General features: G+C 39.0%; 1 protein-coding gene across 1 annotated transcript in view; it reads right to left on the bottom strand.

Annotated features, from left to right (window-relative positions):
• The window catches only part of Slc24a2 (solute carrier family 24 member 2), a 224,223-nt gene that overhangs the window by 80,079 nt on the left and 127,205 nt on the right, over positions 1 to 16,939 (bottom strand). The window contains exons 3-4 of the mRNA XM_048357576.1: positions 7,764 to 7,802; positions 4,063 to 4,171 (exon numbers count right to left, since the gene is read on the bottom strand). Of these exons, the coding sequence (XP_048213533.1) occupies positions 4,063 to 4,171; positions 7,764 to 7,802 (148 nt within the window). The remainder of the gene's footprint in view (positions 1 to 4,062; positions 4,172 to 7,763; positions 7,803 to 16,939) is intronic.

Below are 16,939 nucleotides of genomic sequence, written 5' to 3' on the forward strand. Positions count from 1 at the left end.
TGGAGGCTCATCTCCTCAGATGGGTTCTGAGATGGCCCTAGTGACTGCTTGATTGTGGGAAGGTACAAAAGAAGTAAGGTTTTAGGACTTCGAAAGCTAAGTCATAGAAGCCCTGTAGCTTCAATTGGGGCCTCCTGGGAATTTCGTTCCTGGAACATTCAGTCAAAAAGTAAAGAGAGGCTGTGCTCCAATGGCTCATGCCTGTAATCCTAGCTACCCAGGAGGCTGAGATCTGAGGAAGCCGGTCTGGGTAGAAATGTCCATGAGACCCTTAACTCCAAAAACTACTCAGAAAAAGTTGGACTTGGTGCTGTGACTCAAGTTGTAGAGCACTAGCCTTGAGCAAAAAGAGGCTTAGCAACAAGCACACATACACATACAAAAAAAGACTGGTCATGTGGAAAGGCCATAAGAGGGTCAAAGAGACCCAGCTGTGCCTTCAAAGCTGCAGACACATGAGTAAGGCCCTCTCAGACCCTACAGTCCTCTATCCAACAGCTGGATACTTTCAAATAACCTCTATCACTATCTCACGGAACATAGAGTCTACTAGCTGAGCCACCCAAATTCCTAATCTGAAAAATCATGCATAATAATAATATGATAATGGATTTAAGCCAAGGATCTTGCCATGTTTTGTGATAATGAGTAGATAATTGAAATAAAATAATGCAGGATCTTGTGTCTAGAAGCCCAAACAACCAATCACCAAGAAGGCTTTTAGGCTAGGGTACAATCAATGGATGTTGGAAGATAAAAACACCTGAGTGGCACAGATGAGGAAAAAGAGAATTGGGTTTCCATTGGCTATCTGTCTTGGACAACATTTCCAAAGGAAGTTGAACATTTCCCTTTGTGACCATCAAATGCACACCAGTGATGCCAATGCTACCCAGCCAGTGAATTTCAAGGATGTCAATGTCTGTCAGACTGACTATGGCTTGTCACAATCCTTTAGTATAATAAGAAAGCCATTGCAATGTGTATGGAGTCAGCTTGGTAACCAGCATGATATACATTGTTCAAAGGTGGCAGTGGGTTGATAGAAATTCAAGTGATATAGATATAAACTACAAAAAGAGATGACTATTTCTGAGAGCTGTGGGTTAATGTTTTTTGGCTGTTCTTGAAATGGAGAATGATTGTGAATTTTGAGGGGAAAAATACCAGAGCAATCTGTTTTCTTGGCCGCATGCTATGGAGCAATTTTAAAGCATTGAAGGGCTTTCCATACTTTCTAATCACTCGAGTCCAGAACTGATTATAGCTTTCAGCATTTCTTAGATTCATACTCCTGAAGGCTTCATGTCTTTGAGGGAGAGATTTCACCTTGAAAGCTAGTGCCCAGATTCGGAAGGCACATCCTGCTACAGCAGAAACAAACAATTTAATTGCAGCTTAGCTCCATAAGGACCAGGTGTTTTGGAAAATCACTGATGGTGCAACTCTGTGACAACCCAGATTCACTTTCTCTTATCTTACAGAAACAAAAGGTAACCTCCATTCCAGGCAGGAAAACAAAAGTAAGCCTTTTTAGAGACTGAATTCCTTCAGAGAGAGAGAGAGAGAGAGAGAGAGAGAGAGAGAGAGAGAGAGAGAGAGAGAGAGAGAGAGAGACAGAGAGAAAGAGAGACAGAGAGAGACAGAGAGAGACTGAGAGGGAGAAGGAGGGAGAGAGAGATAAAGAGAGAGACAGAGAGATTGTGGGAATATCAGTTCAATAGCATGGTTTTTACCAAGGGGCTTGGACTTTCTGAGTCTCAGTAGCTACCATTGGTCAGGGAGTCTGCTAGGCTTAGGAGTGGTAGTGCCCCTGCTCTCAAGAAACATAGATAGTTCTGGCAGAGACAGGCCAACAGGCAAATAATCACACTCATTATTGTGTGGACATAGATGAAAAATAAAGAGTGCATTGAGAGATGGGGATCAGGGACTTTGATTCAAACTGTATGTCCAGGAAGTATCTTTAGACAGAGTGATGAAGAATAGGAAGGAGAAGAGCAAGGAGAAAAAGGAGGTGAAAGGAAGGAAAAGTGCTATATGGTGGTGGGAACAGGCTGGGGCAAAGACCCTGAGTCTGAGAAGAGATATCTGTCCGAAGATAGAAAGGTCCATGTGGCTAAAACAAAGTGACTCTAGCTGAGTTGGGAACAAAAGGCAAATCATAGAGACCATGGAAAAGGTTTCATAATTTTCCTGAGAGCCTCTGGTAAGCCACTGACAATATAAGTAGGGGCAGGGTCATATGACTTGATTTACCTTTAAAGAAGACCACCTGGGCTGCTGTGTAGAAGACGAGTATAACAGGCAGTAGAGGAAGAGGAAGGCCAGCTCAGGAGCCACTGCAGGAAGTGATAAAGATGGCTGGAACACTGACTTAGCAGAGGAAGAGTGGTAGATACATTTGATATCTATGTTGATGGTATATGACTTCATGAATGGAGAATAATGCTACCTACAAAATATTACTGTGAAACTAAGAGCACAGATATGAAGATGCTTTGTGAACTGTAAAGTACCCAACAACAGCAGCAACAACAACAGAAAACATTACTATAGATGAAAAAGCCAGTTTCTAGAGAGCCCTTGACTTGTCCAAAGTCACATGATTGCTTAGAGGCAGGAGGCAGGAGTGAAAGCAGTTACCCTGTGATTCTCTGTAGGAATAATCCAACAGAAAGAAAAGGAGGCTGGTGAGTAGCTCTAATCCTCTAGTCAAATGGATCTCTGGATGAAAAGAGTAACAATATTTAGAATGTCTCTAGTTAATGATCACATCTAGTAAATAGAACCCAGAGCCTGTGCAGCAGGTCTCCTCAGGGGATACCAATTAGACAACATGTCAACTAGACATCTCTGTGGGAATAGCAAGGAGAAATGTAATAATTGAAATGCTCCATGCTCTGCAGTAGGCGGTGACCTGCAGCTATCATTTCTGAGTGGGAGGTATATATCCAATGAAGAAAGGTAGGACCAAGGGAGCTGCTTTTAGGGTTCCAGACTTCTTTACAGCATGTGGTTCTCTTTATTGTCTGTGCCCCTGAAATTCTTTACAAAGATTGATACTGGAGGAGACCATGTATGGACATGATTTGTCATCAGATCTGTGTGTTCTTTCAGGATCATGTGCTTATTTCTCAGCCCCTTCCTATTCTTCCCACGATCCCTGTTAGCTCCCATGTAAATATCAGGCAGACAGACTTGGTTATATCTAACCACCTTGCTTGTGGCAAAATGCTGATGCTTATTTGACTTATCAGATACCTATCTACTGGATAAATTATGTTTGTGAGCCAAAATACATTTGTAATACAAAAGAGTTTTATCATAACCTTCCCATATATACACAACACCATTTGAACAAATTCACCCCCCCCCCACCATATATCTATTGAATTTTTACCCCCAGTGAATTTTTTGGATACTTATGTAATTGCCAGGATACATTTGGATTTACTGTGACTGAGGATAACTGGGAGAACATATTACTGGGTTCTTTGTGATGGTTCTTAGGATTACCTTGAGAGATGAACCAGGTCTTTTTTGGGTCTCCCATGGCTGATTCTGTTTTAGGGCTCTTTAGATGTTCACTTCCCCCTCCATCTGCCAAAGACTTAGGACAATACTAATGTTCTACTGGGAACAGCATTCACTGCTAATGGCCCTAGCAAGTCAGAGAGTTCTTTTTCCCGCTCTCCTTTTCAAGGTGCACAATTTATCTTCACACCCGATTTTGTTTTGAAATTCAGAAAGGATGATAAAGGAAAAAGGATATTCTACCTGGAAGAGGAAGCAACCCTTTCTGTCCTCTGCCTCATAACAAGCTGTGTTGATGCCAGAGGCATCAAAAGACAAATTCAGCACACAAGCCTCACATTCTGCTGGTTCAAAACCTCCCTACCAGTAACTAAATTGTGGCAGGTAAAGCAGGACAAGGGTCAGGGCTTCCACTGGTGGATGCAACCAAGAGGAAGCTGGCAGGCTGTGTGATCATGAAATACAGAAATCTTTGACATCATCTTGCCCTCAAAACCAACTCCCAAAGCAAAGCCTGATATTTACCTTCAGCGAGTGGATCCAGGGTGTGGATCATGAGCTGGAAGATGCTGTTCCTCATGAGACTGTTATGGAGGGAGGCAGAACTTCCTCCTCGCTGGAGGCGTGGCTTAGCCTGAGGAGAAAAACCAAAGATACTGTTAGTTCCCAGAGATGTATGGACAGGGCATTAAAGAGAAGGTCTTCATCTAGTTTGTGGCCATTGACTTGAGTCACATGATGGCACATGTAATCATACACACAAGTCAATGATTTTCAAAGCATATTTCAAATGTCCTGGAAGTGGACATGTGGCTGGAGTGGTAGATCGTCAGCCTTGAGTGGAAAAGCTAAGCAAGAGTGCAAGGTTCTGAGTTCAAGACCCATTACTGGCTCAAATATCCTAAGGAATGGATTTCTCACATTCTTTACTACAAAACAAATTAATTGCTTCAAGTTTTTAGAGGATTAATAAATTCCAGAAATGTTCTACACTTTACAACATTTGCTTTTCTCCTCAAAATAAACCATTAGAAATAGATGCTGTTGGCATTAACTTTAGATAGATGAGGAAACAGCCTCAAGTAAAATGTGTTACCATGTTACCCAAACAAAAAGTGAAGACCTGGATTTCAAGTCTGCTTTTCTCAAAGATTATTATTAAATTAGCTGGTAGTTTCTGAAGTTTTTGGATTGAGCATCCTGTGGGTAAAAATCTCAGGGGATATCTATCTGTATATTAATGTCCATATTCATATTCACATCTCTATAGACACACACTAATATATGAGCACACAGAACACTTTCCAGTGAATGATGAATGACATAGAAAGTAAGTGATGGTGATATTAAAATTTCCTCTTTGCCTTCCAAAGGGGCATTTTGCACAAGTCCTGGGATACCTCACTTCTTCCCTGGGAATCCTTGCTCTAACCAGAAAGTACTTTGGTCTTTATTCAATGAGATCTAGGGGACAGTCACTCCTATTATGAATCCATGAGAGCACCCTCCTGGCTTTGCAGGAACTCCTATTGGTTGCCCAAATAGATGAAAGTGATGTTTGAGAGAGGACAAATAAATGAGCTTCTAGAGATGAAGTTCCCCACAAATTATTTTTCTCTTATCTTCAAAGGGAATAATCTGAAAAAATAGCACCCTAAGCCCTCTACATTTGGACAAATTTTTATCCTGAATACATATTTAATTTTTTTCTGTTGGTAGATTTTTGTGCCTGCTTATCACAGGTGAAGGTACACAGAGGCAATCAAGTTTTTAAAGACTGATTTATATAATATCAGTGAATTAACTTCTCATTGAAATTTTGGTCCAAAGGTTAGACAAAAAGTTATTTTAAAACTAAAATTTCATATTATATTTAGTCTTCTCACAATTTATATTACAGAGTTTTCTAAAGTATTCAACCATACTCGAAACCCAAAGAAGAATTTTCTAAGAAAAATCCTATAAGAGGCCACAATTAAACATATTTGAAAAGAGCTTTATCTTAGACCAACTCATCTTGAGAATTTTAAAACACACATTTGGCCATCAAGCTAAATAGTAAACAATTGGGGTTGAAGGTGTGGCCCAGTTGGAGAAGTGCCAGCCAAAAATGTCAGGTACTGAGTTCAAGTCCCAGTCTCAGGCCCAAAGAAAAAAAAAGTAAACAAATCTGGTTAAGGTGCGTTGTGGTGGCTAACACGTTTAATTCACACCAACTTGGGAAGACAAGAAAAAATTAAAACTCATAAATATGAAACATGAAAGGTGTAATGACTTTGAAAAATGAGGAAAATCCCAGTATGAAGTACATGGAGAAATTGGACTTTCTTAGAGTTTCTTAGTGTGGTTTTCAGTATAATTGTTATTTTACTAAAAATTATACTCTCAAATAAACAAGACTCAGATAAGACCCTGAGGATATTACTTATGCTTCAGCTGTGAATGAGATAATCAGTTCCTCTAAAAAAGAGACTGTGACTGTGGTCTGGTATTAGTTTAGCCATCTTCTCTGGGATCTCAGGGAATAAGTCTTAAGTCTTTGCTTTGCGCATTGCAGGAGGAAAGATGGGGTCCCTAGAAGTCTGAGAATTCCTCTTCTTTTTCTCTTCTCCTTCTTCTTTCTCTTCTTTCTTCCTTCCTTCCTTCCTTTTCTTCTTCCTTCCTTCCTTCCTTCCTTCCTTCCTTCCTTCCTTCCTTCCTTCCTCTCTGTCTCTGTCTCTCTGTCTCTGTCTCTCTGTCTCTGTCTCTGTCTCTCTCTCTCTCTTTCTCTCTTTCTTTCTTCTGCCTGTTTGCCTTTTTTCTCTCTCTTTCCTTTGCGGTTTACACTCAGGGCCTTATAGTTGCTGGGCTGGAACTCTACTAGTTGGACTATGCCTCCAGCCTGTTCTCTCCCTCCCCGCCCCATGTTATTGTTGAGATAAAGTCTGGCTTCCCACTCTGATGTACCCCTGAGCTTGCTTTAGACTTCCTGTCATTACTGGGATCACTGGTGTACATCATTGTGTCTAGATTTCCCTATGTAGATGGTCTTTCCTCTACCGGCTGGCCTCGAAACATAATGATCTCAATCTTTTTTTTTTTTTGCCAGTCCTGGGCCTTGGACTCAGGGCCTGAGCACTGTCCCTGGCTTCTTCCCGCTCAAGGCTAGCACTCTGCCACTTGAGCCATAGCGCCGCTTCTGGCCGTTTTCTGTATATGTGGTGCTGGGGAATCGAACCTAGGGCCTCGTGTATCCGAGGCAGGCACTCTTGCCACTAGGCTATATCCCCAGCCCCATGATCTCAATCTTAACCTCCCATCTAGCTTGGATTGATAGGCATGCACCAGTGCACCAGCTGAAGTTGAGAAAGGACCTTGCAAACTTTTTTGCATAGTCTGGCCTCCCAATATCATCCTCTCAAGTAGCTAGCTGCTAGTGTCTGACTTAATAAAAAAATTTAAATGTACTGTGCTATTCATTTATAGAATACTCAAATGATTAAGCTTCAAAATATTTTACATGCAAGGTTAGAAGACTTCAATAAAGTTGAAATGTAATCATCACTAAGGGCTGAACACAAAACTAACAAGGTCACATCCTTCCCATGCCACACAATATGAAATGTGATGGAAGTGTTGGTTGGATGGGAAGTGGAAATTGTGATTGTTAATAATTTTTCATAATCATTGCTATTGGAGTTGTTATTCTAGAAGAACTCTGCTATGGGTACCTTCACATTTAAAATAGTATTATATTGTCAGAAGAGCTTGAATCATTCTTTCAGGCATTCTGTTTATATTAAATATGTAAGTTGCATGCAACATTTCTTTTGATAGGACCAAAAGAAATTTTCAATCAAAATGTGTGTGCATGCAGATACACATACATACAAAACAACACTTATCAAGCATTTATTGCATGTTGTCCCCAAATATCAGCTCAACATCCCCTGGAATAGAAGTTGGGAATTTCTTACTTTTTCAACTGCTATAAAAGCTCATTCATGCTCAATGAAAGGGTCAATTCCAACGTTTGATACCTGGGACCAAAAATAACTTGACAGTAAAATCAGAATGCAGTTTTAACTAATTGTAGGATAGAGTATCTATATACTCCACTGGATCAAGCCATTCAAGTATTCCAAGGGAGAGGGTGATTTACTGAGCACATAGCCTCCCTTCTTCCCACCCATGCCTCATGCTCTCCACAGGCGCAGGAACAGGCAGACAGAGCTATTCCTTCCTACCGGTAGAGCCGGTTCATCCTTGTCCCCGGCTGTAGGTGACTGTATAAGAAGAAAAGGCAAAAACAAAAGACAAATAAATAAACAATGAATTACATATAGAGTTACATTTAATGATGTACATTAATATAGAGATTTTTTTCCTGTTCCTATGATGAGTTAAGCCAAAATAAGGGACAAGTATGTATATTATATATATATGTATTTTTTTTTTGTAACTACTTTGCCAGTCATGGGGCTTGAACTGAGGGCCTGAGCACTGTCCCTGGCTTCTTTTTGCCCAGGGCTAGCACTCTACCACTTGAGCCATAGTGCTACTTCTGGATTGTTCTATATATGTGGTGCTGAGGAATCGAACCCAGGGTTTCATGTATACGAGGCAAGCTCTCTACCACTAGGCCATATTCCCAGTGTTGCAAGTATGTATATTTTTAAACAAGACACAATAATTTATTTAAGCATATGATAAATTCTCTTGAAAAGGCAATGTTGAATGGCTAACTCAAATGCCTAGTAATAGAGAACAGTGAAATTATAATTCCATGCAGTGGAATACTATATAATCAATGAGATAAAATTAATATGCATTAAGATAGAGAAAATTATCTAAGATATATTGTTAATTACAAAAATTATTTTAAAACTTCATGATCTCACTTCATGAAAGCTTAAATTGATAATACTTTAGCATATGTGAAGAAAAAGTTTTTGTAAGACTTAATGTCATTAGTGGTTTTTGTGAAGGGCGTAGATTACAAAGGAATATCACTTCCCTGCGTTGGAGGGGGCCAGTACTCATTACTACACACACAATGAATGCAATTAAACCTGAAGAAGTTTGGTCACTGAACTAAAGACAAGGATCAACCATCACCCATGGAATTCAGGTTGTTCACCTTTTCTCCTATCTCTACCAATTCACATGTTCTCTTCTAAATATCCAAATCTCTTTCCAGCTAGGAAAGGTTTGTTAGAACATGAGGGATTGTTTAGCTAGTTAGAGAGAACAAAGCCAGACAAAGAGACACCGAGACTATACTGGCATAATCTCACTGAATGACTCTGCTTTCCAAATACAGTGTGGAACTCTATCCTTCGACCTCTCTAGCAATGTAGGGGGGGGGGGGGGGGCTTGTGTTCCCTCAGGTTTAGACACTGCCCTTGTCACTTGCCAGCAACCTGATCAGAAATAATTGTACATATAAAAAAGAGGTAACTGGGGCTGGGAATATGGCCTAGTGGTAAAAGTGCTCACCTGGTATACAAGAAGCCCTGGGTTCGATTCCTCAGCACCACATATATAGAAAAAGCCAGAAGTGGTGCTGTGGCTCAAGTGGTAGAGTGCTAGCCTTGAGCAAAAAGAAGCAGGGACAGTGCTCAGGCCCTGAGTTCAAGCCCCAGGACTGGCAAAAAATAAAAAATAAAAAAAAAAAAGAAATTATTTAAGGAAGAAAAAAACAACGGAAACCTGTCTTTTGGTGTGAAAACAAGAAAAACAAACCTACCCAGCTGACTTCTCTTTATTTTCCCTTCATGAACTAGAAAGATCATAAACAAAATAAGAGGAAGAGAAATGCCTTGCCTGGAGACTTTACAGTACAAAGAAAAAGAAAAAAAATAGAGAGAAAGGTCTAGAATCCTTTGCAAAACTTCCCACTGCTTAATGTCAACAGAAGCTGACATCATTCCTTTTCTTTCAAGTTTAGTTTGCAGACATGAATATATATCAGGTTAAAACATATAAATTTAGGTCGATGCACAAATGGAAGCAGAGGCCATTTGAACTGTCTTTCCATTTTCCTTTCATGTCTCTGTTGCAAAGTGTCATCAGTGTCCTTATGTTGACTGGTGATTCCTTATGTTGACTGCTGATTCCTGATGTTCACCTCACGTAGGCTTGCATCATGAATATCTGCACAATCCAGTCACTATACCGCAGACTATAAGTACATTGGAAGTAACGTGATGGCCAGTGGCTTGGCTTGGCTTCAGGGTCATTTACTTCTAAATACAGTAAAATATCTGGTGAGATTATTCTATTGTATTGAAACAAGCAGAAGACTGCCTGTTTTTTGAAAAGGAAACTGAAAAGACTTTAAGGATTAATCTTAGTATTATGATTATGTGTCTTATTTAATCCTTTTTTTCAAATTTTTATTATCATTATTTAATCCTTTTAAATTTAATACTATCCATTATTATATCATTCAATTTTAATGCCATCTACTACTGCTTGGTATAATACACCAGAATGCTATCCATTTGGGTTTTAGTAATTTGAAAGCCCAATTCCTGGTGGTCAGTTTGAAGGTGATGCCAGCTGTAGGAGAATTTTGTTATATAAGTCTCCAGCATACACAGCAATTCTTCATGATTAATTAAGAGAATTCACAAAGTGTACCCTGAAGAATCACAAACCGCAACTCTGGTGCCCCAAAGCAAGCTTCTTCTCACTCCAAAGCAACAGGACTTCTATCAGGCCAGTATATACATAATACATCTTTTACTTACAAGAAAGAATGCTGGAATTTAAACCTTTATTCAAGTTAACCCATCTCTCTTCCTCTCCACTGCCTTTTCCTTACATTGAACAATTGGAACAAGGCCATTAACATTTTTGTCTTTCCTGGCAAAATCCCATTCTTTATGGGAGTTTTGATACTTATTTTCTAATTGTTTTAAATAGGTCCAGATTTCACCAAAATAATAAAATAAATAACCCATTTGGGAGCACTTGTATGGATAGAAGTAATTCACAAGTCCTTCAATCATCTCTCTTCCTTTGACCCTGGACAGCCACTAGTTGAGAAATAATTTTGCTGAATATGATGGATGTAACTTCAAGACTTCACCCCACATACAGGGCCCCATTATCATCCCTACATATTAAAATTAGGCAAATATCACAAGTAAATATCTCAGGGCCACTCAGGAAGAAGATACCAGCATGCCCTTGTTTCTTCTGACTAGTAACTACCATTTTAAATCACACAATCAAAGTCATCACTGCTACCATGGAAGTTTTATATCTCAGAAGACAAATGTGTAAAATAAGGGTTGATTTTCTAGGTTAGTGACTTGGCATCCAATACAGATGCAAGATAAGTAGTTTGTCAGGAAAGTTCAGCAGGGACTATTAACTTCTATCACTACAACCTTCTACCAAGTCCTGTAAGATGCACGTGAATTAATAGGTCAAAGACCAACGGTCAGTATAAAGCCTGTGGAGAGAAATTTAAAAGTTTTTTTTTGTTATAAAGATGACTGAGAAGAAATATGCCATTGATTAAACTATTAACCCAGATATTTAAGTAGTATTAATTTTAACACCTTAAGAGTTGAAAGGTTGAGTGAAGGATTTATGATGTCTTCTTTTTTTCACTACATTTTCCTATAAGAAAAATTCTCCTGAGTAAAGATAAATAAGCCTTAAAGTCTTTTGGAAAGACTTATATAAGAGGTACAAAAAATCTAAACCTTGAAATCTAAAAGGAAAAATAAATCCTATCACCTATCATCTTAACTAGATGGAAAGCCATTTTCCTCCCCCTTCATTTACATGTCTTATCATGTTCCCACAACATTAAAGAAGGAAAGATTAAGTAAGCTCCCACAGGAAAAGAAGACTAAGAGATATAAATTCAAATTGCTTTACACTGGTTTCTGGGTAATTGCCCTACAATCTCAGTTCTTTAGGAAAGCAAGAATCTTGGACTGACAAGGTGCTGAATCTGGAAGTGCAGAATATGGGAATACCTACTTCACAATCCTGTTTTACCCAGATCTGGGATGGAGAGAAAGGGCAGAAATGATGTAAATAAGAAGGCTCCTCATGGAACACTCTCACATTGTAGAAGCAGAACATTTGGTCATTTATTTGAACCATTGTCATGATCATCAAATATTGGGCATAGTTGAAAGATATTTTAAAGTGGGTAAATTGAAGGGATGGGTGGGGTTGGGGGAGATGGGAGAGAATGATGAAAGTGGTGACATTAATGAGGATGCATTGTGCTAAAAAACTGACATGTTGAATTGAAACTCCTTTGTACAACTACTTAACGGCTATAAAAAGTAAATAAGTGAAATAAATGTTACTCTAAAAATTAGAAAAGAAAGAAAGTAGATATATCTCAAAAGAAAGTAGTGAAGGAGAAACTGCCTAGAGACAGTCAAACAGGATAATGAGGGAAAGGGTAACAAGTTTGACAAGAGATGTACTCATTACCTTATGTATGTTCCTGTAACCCCTTTGTACATCACTGTGACAATAAAATCAAATCAAGAAAATAAATAAATAGTTTCATATGAGAAAAAATAAAGTAGGATGAGGAGTATTGTCCCAGGGGATTCAGGCTAAGACTGTGGGGCCCATTTCCTGTGTGGGTCACTTCATAGCTCTGTGACCTTGAGCAAGTCACTTAAATCTCTTCATTAATTCCACCATCTGTAAAAATAGAGATAATGAGAGAGAAATTACATAATGAGAGATCAATACATGTAAAGTGCTTAGACCAACGTTGGACATGTAGGCATTGGTTGTTAGGAAAAGAATGGTGAAACACATGAAAAAAGTAATCTCATGCTGTCAATTAGCTTTGGGAATTGGGCAGTGTCTGAGGGAAACAGGTGAGCTCATCAATGAGGATGCTTAGAGTTTCATAAGACACTAGAGGATGGCTAAGTGGACACGTCCTGGCTTGCAGCTGTGGCAGGAGGAAATGACATTATGTTCTTGATTTAGTTTCCGACCACTTTCCTGTTCCACAAATTATAAAGAACTTAAGCTAGGTCAGAGCCGCATAGTTCCTGTGACTTACTGACCTGGTTTGATCAATAGACTCTCTAGAGGTAGAAAATTCAGAGATGGAAGAACACAGGCCTGAAATAATAGTATTCTCCCAACTCTGAAATTTGGGGGAAGGGAAGTGTTTAGTAAGCACACTGAGTTAGTAAAATGTTGCTTGTGAGAAAGGCCATAGGCAAGTTATCTTGCTGGGGTGTTTACTTTGGCTGCTTCTGGAGTCTGCTTCTTACACCCAGTAAGCAAAGTGTGTGGGATGATTTGTGGATATGTTCACGTAAGCACCTGTGCCCCTATTGAAAGTCATGATTTGACTGAATGAAATAAAGCCCCTTCACAACTTTGAAAAAATTTAGCCCTTTCTGTTCAGAAAGACAGGAAGATACATCTATTGGAATTTACTCTGAGATTGCTTGAAAACTCAGTTTGGGAATCCACGGTAAGGCAAAGGCACTATTGTAGAGTTAGGATATAGTCCTGGACCATCACAAACTTACACAAATGCATACAACCAGTGTCTCCAAATGATATTGATTATATGCCATTACCAGAAACATTCTGAACAAGTATGTCATTCTGATGTAAACCTATATCTATCTATCTATCTATCTATCTATCTATCTATCTATCTATCTATCTACCTACCTATCTATCTGTCTGTCTGTCTGTCTGTCTGTGAAAACAAGGACTAATTTCTTTCATCTTTTTTAAAAGATAAAAATAAATACAAGTCTAAGAGTTTCTTCTTGCCTTCCAAATAGGCATCATGTGCATTCCACTGGGGTATTAGCACAAATCTTTAAATAGTAGTTCTTTAAATGTCTTTCACAAAATCAGTGTGCTATATTGGGAGAATTTGTACACAGTTCCTTCACATAGCCTCACAAATACAGGGAGTTGTATGGTCCTCCAGAATGGGATACATGTCTGTGTCTTCCAATGTCCCTGCTTATGGCTACTTGAAAATACAATCAGTTGGCATGGGTAAGTGAGCTACACAGGCACCAGGAGCTGTGTACTTCTGTGTCAGTAAAGGAAGTCTCTAGCTATTTATTCTACTAGCTAAAGGAATCATTAGGGTGATTATTTAATTTTACTTCTTTAAAGGCTACTTCATTATAGAAATCTCCATTTTATAAATGGAGAGAGAAGAAGGGAGAAAGATAGGGAGTGAAGGAAAGAGGGAGAGGAGAGGAGAAGAGAGAGAGAGAGAGAGAGAGAGAGAGAGAGAGAGAGAGAGAGAGAGAGAGAGAGAGAGAGGAAGGGCCTTAGGCTGTTTGTGTACTTTGTGTACTAAGCAGCATTGCAAATTTAGGAATTAACAACCCATCCACCGATGCCATCTCCAGCCTTCCCCTGAAAATCCTAGATGTCATTAATATACTTTATTGTATTGTTTGAGACATTCTCATATTTGCTAATGAACAATTTTGATATGTCAATCAAATACAATCTGTTAGTGGTACACTGTTCTGGTGTTAGTTAAACAAATTTCCTTTGACTAGTTAAGAACCTCAAATGAATTAATCTACCATTGCCTTCTTTTTTCCTTCCTTCCTTCCTTCCTTCCTTCCTTCCTTCCTTCCTTCCTTCCTTCCTTCCTTCCTTCCTTCCTTCCTTCCCTCCCTCCCTCCCTCCCTCCTTCCCTCCTTCCCTCCCTCCCTCCCTTCCTCCCTTCCTCCTTTCCTCCCTCCCTCCTTCCCTTCCTCCCTCCCTCCCTTCCTTGTCCTGGAGATTAGACCCAAGACCTCGGGCATTCGAGACAAGATAAACTGTTAACTTACTCATTGAAGGAAAGTAAGCAGAAATGATATTTTTGAAGTTCAACAAATGCTAGAGCTGGAAATATCTCAAGAATAACAGTAAATAAATTAAGCTGGGTGCTGGTGGCTCATGTCTATAAGCCTAGTTATCTGAAGATCTCAGCCAGCTTGGACATGGAAGTCCATGAGGCTCTATCTCCAATTAACCACCAAAGAGCCAGAGGGGAGCTGTGGCTCAAGTAGGAGAGTGTTAGCCCTGAGCAAAAGAGCTCAGGCACAGTGCCCAGACCCTAAATTCAAGCCCCAGGACTCCACCCTCCTTACAAATTCATAATAGCAAATCAGGCCGATTTCAGCCCATCAAAGGGGGAAATATTTATGAAAAGCTCAATATATGCCAAATATTTTCTATATGATAGCTTATTGAATCATAATAATAGTTATTATAGACACATCTGCTCTCTTTAATACACGAGCACTCTGAGGCTGATAAAGTTTGGCTCATTTATTCAAGGCCATATAGTAGTGTAAGGCAAAGCCTGGCTCTCAACTTAGACAGCTCAACTCCAGATTTTTCTGAAGTGTTGGGCAAACGAGAATGTAAAATTTTACTTGCAGTGACATGTGAGGAGAAGGTTGAAGCCAGAACAATTCCAAATGCAATAAGATTATCAAGAAGCATTTATGAACTCTGACTTCTAATGGAGGCCAGGTAATTGCTGAGACTTTAAAATGACAGGTTTTGTGTTCATTTGATGTATTTTTGCTTTGTTATATTTGTGATCTAGTATTTGGCAGTACAGGAAGTAGGGATGTTATTTTCCTATCGTTTGACTCTTCCAGGACTATTATTTTAAACCTAAGACTGTTATGTGTGTGTGTGTGTGTGTGTGTGTGTGTGTGTGTGTGTGTGTGTGTGTGTGTGTTGGTCCTGGGGCTTGAACTCAGTTCTGGGCACTGTCCCTGGGCTTTTTTTGCTCAAGACTAGTGCTCTACTACTTGAGCCACAGCTTTTTGGTTGTTAATTGGAGGTAAGTCTCATGGACTTTCCTACCCAGGCTGTCTTTGAATCATAATCCTCAGATCTCATCTTACTGAGTAGCTAGGATTATAGACATGAGCCACTGGCACACAGCTAACTGTTATGAATTTCAAATGATTATTTTGGCTCTTGAAGGGCATGGAAGAACTTTTTATGACCTTCAGAATGGTATTCCATATGTCACTGTTTTTAATATCTGCAATCTTTGTCTTGTATAAAAGTTTATCTGATTTGGAGAAGGGAAGGGGAGTCACAGAAACAGTAGGACAAAGGATGAACCAATGCAATAGTGATAGTTACTAGACACTATGTTGGAAATGAACTTTACAACTTGGGGGAGGAGGGGAATGGGGTGAGGAGGGGAGAAAATGAAAGAAAGGGTAACTGTTCAAAACAAATGTACCTTACTTGTGCAACTATAACTATTCTGTACATCACCTTTACAATGAAAATTTTTTTAAAAGAATGGTACAGGTTGAAGTAAAAATGTAAATTCCCCTTTCTACCATATATCAAGTAGACTTGCACTAAGAAGTTAATAGCTCATCAGTAAGTGGGAAAAGAATGACTCTTTAGGGGCCCCATTTATCATTGTGGCTAGGGATGTGCTAGTCTTCAGTTCATTTCTGTCTTTTGAAGGATTAGTGCTGTTGTTTTGTTTCAAGGAAACAGCAAAACTCAAAAATGAAAGAAAGAAACTAAAAAAGAAGGAAGGAAAAAAGAAACAAAGAAAGAAGAAAACCATTCACAATGAAGACTATATGGTATACATTGATTAGCAGGTTGCAAATAAGAAAAACCCACCTATTTGTTCATTAAGCAATATTTTGTAGCATTTATTGTACCCATAATGTATTTCAGGCACTACTCTACAGACTTAGATGTGTCCTAAACAGAAGATAAATAACTGAGGTGAATAAATAAAAATATCTGAAGCAAAAAGAACTAGAGATATGTTTCAAATCACAGAGCTCCTCTCTAGAAAGCACAGGGTCCCGAGTTCAAACCCCAGTACTGTAAGAAAAGAAAGATTATATCTACAAAAGTATAAATTCAACATATAGCAGAATACAGTAATTCTTTAATTCATTGAATAGATATGTAAAGTGCCTGTGTCTCTGATCAAATGCAAGCATGATTTTTCACAATTTCATTGATAACAAAGTTTCTTGCCAATTAAAAAAAATATTCTTAGACTTAAGAGCTCAAAAGAGTAAGAAACTGAGGCCCAGAGAAAAAGACTATTATAAAGTTGAATGTGATAGAATGTAGTGTTTTTGATATATAATAATAATTTTTCATATTTATGGTCTCCTAGATATAAAAGAATAAACTTATGAACAAAAAATTTAACTTTTTTTTGCCAGTTGTGGGGCTTGAACTCAGGACCCAAGTGATATCCCTGGCTTTCTTTTGTTCAAGGCTAGGACTCTACCACTTGAGCCAAGCACCACTTCCAGCTTTTTCTGTTTATGTGGTGCTAAGGAATCAAACCCAGGGCTTCATGCATGCTAGGCAATCACTGTACCATTAAGCCACATTCCCAGCCCAAGAAATTTTAACTTCTGAT

This window comes from Perognathus longimembris, chromosome 1 (genome assembly GCF_023159225.1).
Source record: "Perognathus longimembris pacificus isolate PPM17 chromosome 1, ASM2315922v1, whole genome shotgun sequence".
NCBI lineage: Eukaryota > Metazoa > Chordata > Mammalia > Rodentia > Heteromyidae > Perognathus > Perognathus longimembris.